The sequence below is a fragment of the Caloenas nicobarica genome, chromosome 1 (assembly GCF_036013445.1).
Source record: "Caloenas nicobarica isolate bCalNic1 chromosome 1, bCalNic1.hap1, whole genome shotgun sequence".
Classification (NCBI taxonomy): Eukaryota; Metazoa; Chordata; class Aves; order Columbiformes; family Columbidae; genus Caloenas; species Caloenas nicobarica.
The window spans coordinates 187470142-187481947 of NC_088245.1; the positions used below are offsets into that span (position 1 = coordinate 187470142).

At 41.7% G+C, this 11806-nt stretch overlaps 1 protein-coding gene across 1 annotated transcript in view; it reads right to left on the minus strand.

Annotated features, from left to right (window-relative positions):
• COG6 (component of oligomeric golgi complex 6) overlaps positions 1-5774 on the minus strand; it is a 55175-nt gene extending 49401 nt beyond the window's left edge. Inside the window, exons 1-4 of the mRNA XM_065658710.1 lie at positions 5627-5774; positions 4887-5030; positions 4448-4519; positions 1179-1237 (exon numbers count right to left, since the gene is read on the minus strand). Coding sequence (XP_065514782.1) covers positions 1179-1237; positions 4448-4519; positions 4887-5030; positions 5627-5749 — 398 coding nt within the window. The 5' untranslated portion in view covers positions 5750-5774. The remainder of the gene's footprint in view (positions 1-1178; positions 1238-4447; positions 4520-4886; positions 5031-5626) is intronic.
• Between the last annotated feature and the right edge of the window lie 6032 nt (positions 5775-11806).

The window sequence follows — 11806 nt, forward strand, 5'->3', positions numbered from 1 at the left end:
TCATTTGCGATTGGTTTTGGTATGTTCCATTCTGCTTCAGAACAAGCAATCAAATCAGCTTTCCTTTTCTTGAGACTACAAAACAGATGACCACTTCTCTGTCCTACTACTTCACATACTCATATTTAAAATAACAAATTTTATAAGACTTGACTTCTGCTCACTTATGCAAACTGTGACTTTGCCAAATCCTTCCTTTTCTATCAACCGGTATTGTATTTTATGAAGTTATTCTATATTCGACTTTTAAAATATGTACAGATTACACTCTAACCTCACATTCAGGCTCTCATAGGATGTAATCCACTTCCTACTTAAGCCTACAACATGAACCTACTGATTTTGAAAAAGCACCGAGAGCTATCCAAAGTCATAATTTCTACTAGAAACTTATCACTGGAAATCATTATTTCTAATCTCCAGTGAACTGTATATAATTTTCAGAAGAATGCTCATATAGCAAGGAGATTCATTCTTCTACACTGACAAAGGCCAAAGCTGTAAAACCAGGTGCCCTAGACATAAAAATGATAAAGATAACTTGAATCTGTCATAGGCTATTATCCCCTTTCCATGAATAAAAATACTGAAAAGAGCAAAATACAAATCTTTTCTTCCACAAAAGGTTGGAGAACCAAGGGGAAAAGTGGTCTGTGTTAGGCTTATTAAACAGCACTGATGTATTTCACAGCTTTAAATATGTAGTAGTAGTAGTTATAGGCCAACTTTCTGTTCCTACACACAGTCCCTGAACAGGACAGCAATTTCCACTGAATATGAAGCATTAACAACAAGAAGCCCGTGAAACTGATGAGACACTGAGTAGGTCCATATCTGTTACAAAACAATGTAACTTACATTATCAACTGACATTAGGTAAAGCACATTTATATTCAGCATGCTGTACAACTGTAACTGACTTTCTTCCCTAAAGGCTTAATTTTTATGACAACAAGCACTAACATACGTTCTTACCTTTTTGTATCCTCTAGTAATAAACTAAGAGTTTAGGGTTTTTATTCCAATTAAGCTACAAACACAAATAGTGTTAAAAACAAAGCAGTAATAAAAAAACCTAAAAGTCATTACTGGAAACTAAGAGTAGCAGAATCAGATCTAAAAGAAAATTCCATCAGTACTGTCATGTCTTCAAGAAATAAACAAGGTGGTATACATACTTTTCTGCCTGGAGTTTTGTGGTTTTTACTATCAAGTCCTGAGTTTGTTCCTTTGCTGCCTAGAATACAAGGAGAATTGTTAGGCACATGAAAAACGCAAACGCATCAAATGTATTACACAATCTTTAAAATATGTAATACTTTTGAAGCTGACTACAAGCAGTTTAAAGAGTGTACTCTTTATAACAAAAGACCTTCTTGAAATAAGGATTCATTAACCCTCCTTGTTTTCAGGCATGAAAAATATCCTTATCCACGTATATTTTCACCTTCATATGCATTTATATTCACACACAATTTATATTTAATACAAAAGCATTATTAGAAATATTAGAAATAGTTCTGACCATTTTGTTTACCCACCAACTGTAAACCGTTTGCTGTTATAAAATGACAAATGAAACAAGTTCCTTTGGATGCTGAACTGCCCAGTACCAGTGATCATCGAGCCATTTCAGACAACACGAATACAGCTGAGCTGCTCTTGGCAAGCTCAGCTCTATAGTCCAAGCAGCTCAGAGGGTTGTTAAGGACCAAGCTCAATGCACTTAAGAAGTTCATCACAGCCCTAAATGTTCTGTGATGACAACACAAGGGAACCCATGCAGAAACAACTCTGCTACAGAGAGCAGCTGCGTGACTAAAGGGATTGCTGCAACTGAAATTAAAGAGTTCTGAAACTTTCTGTCAGCAAGGAGATAAAAGACATCCGTAACTGTTGGTTTCCCACTTCCCACTGGACACCACCAGTGATCACTTAGGCAGAAAAAGAGAAGATTTAACAACAAGAACAAAAAAATCCTGAAATCAAAATGCATTCAGTATGGAATAATATTGCAAGTGAAGACGTGGAAACAGCTACAAAGATATTCTGCAGGAACAATATCAAGATTCTAATAGGTCTTAATCGTGGTGTTTGCCAAATTGAAGATGCCAGTCTTGAAACCTGCGAGAGGTCTAATGCAAGTACAAGCGCGCACTGACTCACGTCAGCCTTTCTACCTGCCACGCTACACTGGTCACAATGGAAAAGCAGCGAAGGGATAGGAACAAGTCCAGAGGTGAAAGAAGGACTGCAACCGCTCAGGTACTGCAGTCAGAGAGAGCCAGAGCTGTTCCACAAATATAGAGAGCTGGCACCACTGAGGTGCCAATTGCTGAATTTTCTAAAGGAAACTATTTTAGACTAGCATGCAAATTTAATAAAAACTCTACAGAATTTACTGAACATCTTGTAATTCCAAAATAATTTTAAATATCTTTATGCTTTTTATATCTTATCTAAATAATACTATTTAGATTTTTTAATGTATTTACATTTTAAACTTCTTTTTATAATATTGATTTTCAATGTTTCAGTCTGACAAAAAAGACTATTACAACAAAAGACTAGACCTGAACTATTCTGTATGGAAATCTACTAATTTTTTCCCCTTTCTTCAGAATTGCAGATTTTAATAAACCAAAAAGACAGCAGAAGAAATCTTCTTCCTTTCCAGTACTTTCTAGACAAAGGTATTAATTTCCAAGAAGAATGCTGACAGCAGGACAGCAGAAAGGAAGGAAAAGCAGTTTTTCTGGATCTAGCTAGATACATCAGGAAGCCAGTTTTTATTTACATGTCAGATACTGTTATATTGTATGTATGTCATGTAAGAGTTCACATCTAAGCAAAACAAGGTAACTGCCAGAAAAGAATCAGACATGTCAGAAAAATCACAAAGTTGATATCTGATGTTTCCTGCAGATCCAAAATAGAAACATTTTTCTCTTCGTCCCCACCTCAATATACTAATTAAAACCTTCACTATCCTTCAAGCTGACTTTATTCCATTCCAGCACTTGCCTTCCCTTCCAGTCATTTCATTTATCAAGTCATTGTCCTGAAATCAGATTTGACAGTATCTGTTTCTTTGGATTGGACAATATTATAAACTTACAAAATAAAAAAGGTAAAAAAGCTTTTTGGCTTATCAATATATAGTTCCTTTCATATCTTGTATTTGTTCTACTCTTTTAATGTACTGTTCTCTTAGCACACTTTTCTGCCTTATATGCTACAGATCCTCCTCTTGATATCTATTGGCTGTACTTAATTCATTTTTGGTTTTGTATTCAGCTTGAGCACATACTTGCAAGGTTTCATGTCCTTTTACAGATAAAATACCAGAGTATTTGAAAACTAAGTGCTAGTTCATAGGCTTATTAACTTACTTTGCATTCATACAGACAAAGAAAACATGAGTTGAATTGATACAAGTTATGAGTCCTACAGGGCTCTAGAGGAAACCTCCTGTGGGAGTCAGAACAAAACTACCTCCTGATCTTAATAGAAAAAGAAATCACTGTAGAGCAGCTCTACTCTGAACAAAAAAAAAAAAAAAAAAATCACAGATGATAGTTACACTTCATGATCTAAAGACAGGAAGAGCAAAAATCTGCATGGACACTTGACTCATTTCCACATCTAAGAGTTTAATCAAACAGTTCCTGAACTGACTAGGGAATACATCCACATCATCAGTGTTCAAAGAGATCTGAGACCTCCGAGGCACATTCCATTGCCTTCCAAAACTGAAAACTAAGTACTGCAGTGCGCTGCACTGTACTCTCACACTTTTTGGAACAAGTTCATCAAACTGCAAGCATTCTGATGGGAATTACATACAATGACAATGAAACCTCTTCATCTAAGTAGGGGGACATCTAACATCCCCACACAAACATTAGGAGGGTAAAAAGCAATTGTTTTCAATGGATTTTTTTAGTGAGGGATTCTCATTCACGCACTATAACTTATATGCTATATTCAGAACAGATTTAGTCTGGGAAAACATCTACACTTCAACATCCATAAACCTTTTAAACTCATCACTGTATTGAATACTGAACTCCTCCACTAAAACCAAGCCAGATGCCATGACACATTATAAAACACAACATTTTTTTTACATAAATGCAATTAACCCTTTAATTTCACACACATCTAATCCAATAAAATATTTCCTCTCCACTCACATACAAACAGAAATCACATTGCTATTCTCAAAATAAGTATATTACTGCATTTTGAACTGCAATTTGGAAGAAATTAAAATTATTTCCTCAATGCATTTTCTAAATAAAGAAATATATTAATACCCTAAAGTAAAATAATACACATACTACGGAAACATCTTGGTGCCGCTGTTAATCCTCCAAAATATATATTTATCCTTCTAAAAGAAAGTAGTTGCACCCCAAAAGGAAAAATATACAAAGCATATTACCTTCAAACGACTGGACATATCTTCACAGCAGCTGCTCATCGCTTGCACATCTTCGTTTATACTCTCAAGCTCCTAAATAAGTTCAAATAACAGTAATTGTGTTTTAAATCAGAAACACCATGCCTAGGCCCAGCTTCATCCCACCAAAATGAGATACCCAAGTTAGAAGAACACAGTTGCTCCAGGCTCCCTGGAGAGAATCAATGGAGAGAATGCACCTCTAAAGGTCAACATTCACCTGGGATTTTTTTCTGTTTGAAACATCACCTCTCTCTGCGCAGGATTTTCACCAATGAAACAAACAATGAAACAACTTCACCGTAAAAGTATGTTTGTCCTGGAAAGTCAAAATCTCTCTTAATACTTTTTCCTTCATTTAAACTTCAAACTACATAGCAGTACTCTTGCAAGATAGCTAGTCACACTGTAAAAATACTACCTCTTTAACTTGCTTGAATATGTGGACAAATTCTTCATTTATGGCTAAGCTTCGCCGTTCAATGTCTCCACGCAAGTTTCTTCGAGTGCGCAAACTGTTTTCGACAAAAAAGGTCGAGAGAGCCTTGAGTGCTTCCAGCATTTCCTAGAAAATAAAAAAGACCTTGACTTTCCACACAGTTGCAAAGAAGCAGGTCACACAGTCAGCAACCATCCCAAGTTCATGGTCTTATAAAACAAACAAACTAGTAGGCGGTTTTAGAGAAAAAACTACCTAAACACACTCCAAATCAGTTGGCAAATAACTAAAATAATTACCGAGTCTTTCTTCTTCTCGTATAACGCACAACTTTGTCTACTATTCTAGAATAGCTTTAATCAGCAGGATTACATTCGGTTAGAGCATGACGCATCCATAGCTATAAAACATTTAAATCGGAAAAAGCTTGAGAAGCGCCCCCCGAGCTGAGCAATACAAACCTCCCTGCGATGTGAAGGGATCGCACAGGTGCGCGGCATGTCCCCCCGCAGAGGCAAAACCGAATTTTATTCCTAATTAACCCTGCAAACGTCAGCTTGAGACTCCGCAGCGGAACTGAGGCTGCGCCTGGGCTCGCTGCCCGGCCCCGGAGCCTATCGGGGCCCGCAGCCCCTGACGGCTCATCCGGCCCCGCCGCCGCAGGCCGCTCCCCGCCGGGCAGGCCCCGGCCCCGAGCCCCGGCCCGGCCCCCGCCTCCCCACCTTGTCGTTGTCCAGGCGAGTCTCCAGGATCTTGTTGAGCTTTCGGGCCAGCGGGTTGCTGCCGGGGGCAGCCGGGAGCCCCGGAGCCGGGGCAGCGGCCGGCGGCGCGGCGGTATCGGCCATGACTGCGGCCCTCCCCGGCCGCCCGCTCCCGGCGTGGCGCTGGCGGACCGGCCCCGGCGGAAACGCGATCCCGAGGCTTTGGTTCCGGCGCGGCCCAGGGTGCAGACCTGGGCGTTTGTTTTCTGCTGGAAGTGGCACTCAGGGGAATATTTGAAAAGAAAGATTTGGGGTTGATGGTGAGAAAGAGGGTTCACTTCCTCAGGCCGGATAGCTGTGTTTAATTCACGAAATAAATGCTTCAGTTCTGAGCATAACGGAAAAGGAAAAATAAATGGACTCTTTATTGTATAAACTAAATGGCAAAGAAGTATCCACTCGTTATTTTGCATTAGTAGGTTCCGGCATGCTGGTGTTTTCAGTTAAATTCCAGTGGGAGCTGGTGGTATGTGAGTTAAGGTCTTACACGGTCCCTGGCGGTGCACACCAGCAGCGCCATCTCTGCTGGGTGCAGTGGCCTCTGGAGGCGGCACCGGGCAGAAGGCCACAGGTAGTGGCATCTCAGTGGCATCCAACAGCGGCCGACCCTCCAGAGCCCGTCAGTCTGAGCCTGGTGTTAGTCGCACCGTCAGGAGTGCTGGTGCCATACAGATTGTCCTTTTCTGTCAGCATAGTGTGACTGAGGCAAAGAAACACGTGTTTTGTTTCCCTTGCTTTAGATCAGAGGCAGAAGACATAGGCAGTTTTCTTTACTTAGCGATGTAAGTAGGTATCGGTAAAACTGTGTCAAAATGCAGAGGGTGTCTTGTTCAGGCTGCAGATTGACTGACATGGAGGTTTTACCCCTGAGGTCTCCCAAAGCAGCAGAGCTGCCTCTGCCGCTGGGCCATGGAGACAGAGCCTGCGGGCCGGGCCATGGGGAACCCGTGTCCCCACTGCAGGAGCGGTGGCCTGCGCTCCCCTGGACAGCCCAGCCGGCCTGGACAGGGGCCTGCGGCGGTGCCGCTTTGGAGGGATCACGTCAAACATCCACAGGAGCCCGGCTGTGCGCCCCGCTCTCATGCTGCAGCCGTGACACGTCCCGTGTCAAGTGCTGAGGTGCCATAGAGGGATTTCTGTGAGCTTTTCCAAAGGATGAAAGGCAGGTACACAGGTGAAGGTAAGACGCCATGGAAAGAAAATTACTATGATACCAAAAAGTCAGCAAAAAGACTCCTTAACACTGTTTTGAAAGTGTTAGAAAGCAGGCACTTTTATTGCATCACGCTGGATGCTCAGAGGATCGTTCCTCTAATCGAGCGTGCACATGATTCGCACTTCTTGGTATTTATTACATATACCTGTTGCGTATTTATTTGTTTCTACCACTTAGTTAATACATTAAACATAAATTATTTACATAACCCTGCCCTTTGCCGAAAGTCCATCTTTGGTATTTGAGCATCTTCATCAGGGGTCTCTAGTGGTCCCTGGTGGTCTTCACAGCCTGGTGCCCCCTCCTCGGTGTCAGCTTCTTGACCTAATTTCTTGAGCATACATCTTGTCATTTTGTGCTACTGCTCAGCAAAAGTCATGTAGCTCTTTCTTCATTTAGTGAAACATTCCGCTTTCCCAGCTTGCAAGCTGTAAGAGTCGGACTGAAGAACAGTTTCTGCCTGAACATCGCCATCAGGGACCTGGAGAACAGATGGACTGATAGAAAGAATTGGACAATGATTTGGAGAGAGGCCTGAAGCAAGGAATCGTGTTGTGCAGGTCTCTCCGACCTGGGGACAATAACTGCTGTCCAGAAGATGGATTTTCACCTGTTGCTTGAGCCAGGCTTGCCCCCCACCTCCTCCCTGTAACAAAGGCCTACGAAGGAGAGCATGCACAGAGGCTCGCCAAGGGTATTGAGCTGGTCCCAATGGACCAGCAAGAGACTCCTGAACCGAGGCAATGCAGGCACAGACATGTTCTGGCAAACGAAGCAAGGACTTTTTGGGCCTGCGCAGTTTAAGCCTGGATTGTGCAACAAAGGCGGAGATTGGCCTCGATCTATGGGAGTGAAGGGGGAGTGAAGAAGCATAAAAGACAATTCCTGATGAGACATCATTGAGATCTCCCCACCGAAGGATCCTGGACCACGACGGAGGACCGGCAGGACTCTTCTCGTGGGACCCAAGACCAGAGGGACACCTTTGGAGCTCGTTTGGTGGTAAACCCAACCTCATTTCCGCCTTTTCTTTTTACCTTTCCTTTTCCTCTACTCTCTCTATCGCGCGCCACTTTATGGGCAAATAAATAAAGCAACACTGCTTGATTGAATTATAACCCCTTGGCATTTTGGTTGCCTTAATTTTGCACCTCAAGATCAAGGTAAATGAACCATCACGAGTCCATCACCGAATGGACCGTGACACAAGCCAAGAACATCCTGCTTTGCTTCATGTCCAGCCTCTATAGAGCTATTTTTTCTCTGTTAGGTTTCTGTTACATTATGCCTAGTCTTGCTACATTAGGCCTAGGGTTTTCTAAAATATTTTTGTTCCTCTTATCACTGTATACAGCACATAGCTGTTATTTAAGAAGACAAGGGTCCTGCCATGGTGTTAGCTCTGAAAACAGCAGTGCCTTGTGTATGCAACTGAATGTCTGTTTCCATTCATCTGATGGTGCGTAGATCAAAAAGCAAAGATTCCAGTGTACCATAACTCCTCGGGGGTCTGGGGACTTCACATTGCTCTTCCTGAAAAGAACTGCAAGTGAATTGAGTAGCCTTTGCCTTTATGCCTAAGGTGGAACAATGAACTTCTGAATCTTTTCATTCACTTTTGTTTTTTCTTTTAGTTTGAGTCATTTATCTCAAGAAAAAATTATATGATCAGAGTCTCCTGCTTGAAAATATAGCATGATAAGGACAGTGATAGCATATTTTTCTATTTAATTTTAGTTTTGTTTGCTTCCTCTCACGGATCTTCTAAATCAGGAGCGTCAAACTCATTTTCAGTGGGGGCCACATCAGCCTCTTAGTTGCCTTCAAAGGGCTGAATGTAATTTTAGGACTGTATAATTGTAATTTCAGGACTGTATCTGAACAGCCTGTGTAGGGCCTTGTTTCTACTCTTGGCTAATCAGAGAGCAGGTTTTCAATTATTTTCAGATACCTTGCTTTCCATCTTAGTTTCCGTTCCTCCAGTCTGTTTCACTGATGTTATCTCCCAAATGCCCTTTACTTCTGATTAGGCTTCCAGGAGCCAGCGTCTCCCTTCTCCATGTCAGAAGAGATAAACCGGCATCACAGGTGTGAGCAATTAGTATCTAAGCATGTCAAGAAAATCCTATTATTGGAAAGATCCCCTCCCAATTATAGTCGTATGTTGTTAGCAGTTTGAACAATGTTTCAAATGCTGGTAACCTGTTGGGTGAGTTGAAGGAGTGAAGGCACACCCTGAAGTCAGAAAGACTTGAACATCTCAAGCACGCGTGTCGGGTAAGTCAAGATCATTGCCAAGTCTCATCCAGCAAGTTATACCACAAACATACAAGGAGCCACAAAGATCTTCCTCTGTTGGTTGGTACATGCATTTTGTTTTGAATGATCCAGTTCTGCTTTCAGATGCTCCTTGATGGGTGTGCATTTTTTCAAGAATGTGTTTCATGAGCCAGAATGCTTCTAGCTAACAAAACATTGGGCTGATAGGATTTTTATCTGTGCATGTGTTCTCCTGGGAAAATGCAAAGAGTTAATCAAGCGGGCACTTTTTTATCTCCCACAACTGAAAGATTCGTATGAGGGCACAAGGGCTTACCTTTTGTTCTTTTAGGAATACTAGATGTAGCTACAATAAAAAATCCTCTCTTTTTCCAACGTGGATAATATTTGCAGGGCAGATTTTTTCTCAGAACAGATTTTTTTTAAAACAAAAATGCAAATGTGATCATGTAATGAGGTCATCATCCCTCAGCTGCTGCGCCATGGCTTGTATGTGTCACAAAGGTGGGTTTGACATGACATTATTACCAGTTTGCTTGTCCACCAGCAAACGTCCTGTTAAGTCAACTGGATGTACACCGTGGGATAACACAACTGGGAGTTTGTGATCTGTAACTGCCAGAAGGGACTTTGATTTTGGATGTCAGTTTCTGTGTATCAATGGAAGACAGTTTGTGTAGTGTGTGTAATTTACCCAAGCATAAGTTCCCTTACCAAAGCTAGAGAGGGGACCAAACTGCAGATGTAAGCAAAGAAATGTCTGGTACGTGTTGTTTGCTGTTGATTTTCTTACCTCAGTTCCTTATTATGCTGGGGTTTGTTTTATTTTTTTTTCTGCAGGAATAAACAGCAAAATAACTGTTATCCCCATGCAGCTGATGAAAATGTTCCTAAAACACTCACTTGGTGCACTACAGACAGGACCACAGTTTAGCCTGCAGAGCAAGGAGTGTGGTCTGTGGAATGCCACCTGCTGTCTACAAAGCCTAAGCTAATAATGACATTGTACTTTCAAATGCTTGGAGGTACATGTTCTTTTTGAAGGCAAAGACAAAAAGGTTTCCAGTAGTCATGTGAATCTGTTCCTCAAAAGGCTAGGTAAGAATAAAACTCCAGTTGACTGGGGTCAAAGAAATGGCTGGAGCTAGTATTTCCCTTCTCTCTGACAAACGAGGAGTGATAGTGCAGAACATAAAGGGAATGCCTTCTTAAATACAGAGAAAGTGGAATAGCCCTTGCTATGGATATCATCACAGGCAAATGAGGGTGAGAAAAGGAATATTTTTGTGATGGAGAAAGAAGAAAATATAAAAATACATTGAAAAAAGAATAATAAAAGGAGAGGGAGGAAGGGTAGGAAGGGAGGAAGGTAGGAAGGAATAATGCAGGACTTAGTTCAGTTTGATGCCCAGAGGACACAGGAACAGGAAAGATTATGAAGTCAGGGAGGTGAAAGATCATGTAACAAATGCCCAAAATTAGTTGTATTTTCTTACAGTGTAATAGGTTAAAAGAGTTTGACAATGCTATGGTTACACACAGTTTGTGGGCCCTGATGCTGTCCGATGCAGCAAAGAAGAGCATCTGCAGGAAGCTGGCTACAGTATCTTGCTGCTCAGCTACCCTATCCCTGTGAGAGTGGACCTTTATGTTGCAGCCCCTATAGAATTTCAAATGAGCGGAACTCAGCTCTGCCAGGGTCTCCCCTGCACACACCATACCCCTAAAGAAATCCATCACTACCTATGTTCTCTGACATCAAATTATTCGTCAGCTTTCTCCAGCATTTTGATGTCATTTTGTGCTGTGGTTGGGCTAGAAAATCCAGCTGGTGAGCAGGAGCCCAGGAAAATGTTCTGTGTCTTTAAGTCAGTTAGAACTGGGGTTTTTTTGATGGTTGCTTTTCCAATAGGTTAATATTGTAGATACTTTTCACCAGACCCAATCAGCCCATTCCTTGAGCTAACAATTTTTCAAAAGCCCAGGCAGAGTTGACCCCGTTCTGCAAATTAAGGTATGACTCCATGAGTGATTTGTCCCAAGTCACCCTGACAGCAACCTGTAGTCATGTAGTGAAACCTGTCTGTGTCCCTTGAAGCTCCAGAAGAATGTACAGTTCCAAAGTTTCCGCTTAGCTCCTGCTAGCTCACCAGAGGATTTATTGTCATGCCTCACAGTCAGCAGTAGTGAGTATAATATATGTGATGCTGAATCAGCCATCTGTTTGAGGGGCTGTAAAACCCCTGTTTGTTATAACTCACTGAAAAGATAACACTAGCAGTACAGCATGCACCTCAATGCATACCAAACCCATGAAATCTTCCTGTTCATCTCCCGCTAAAAAAAAGACAAAAAAAACCCCAACCATAAAGCAACCATTGATTTCAAGAGAAGTACTGTGTCAGCAAAACTAATAGGATTTGGTCTGAATATATTTGGCTCTAGAATTCTACAGAATACAGGACTTCCTTAAAGAAGCGGTCACCTAAACTACACGGCCACATCCCCAGCAAGGTCAATAGCGTCAGTCATGGTGCTGCCACTCACTTCTGTGAGGGCCTAAATTTCACCTAGAAAAGAAGAAGCACATGGCTGAGATGGTGGAGCCAGGAGAACTAGTATCTTCTTGTATCTGGGTAGCTGCA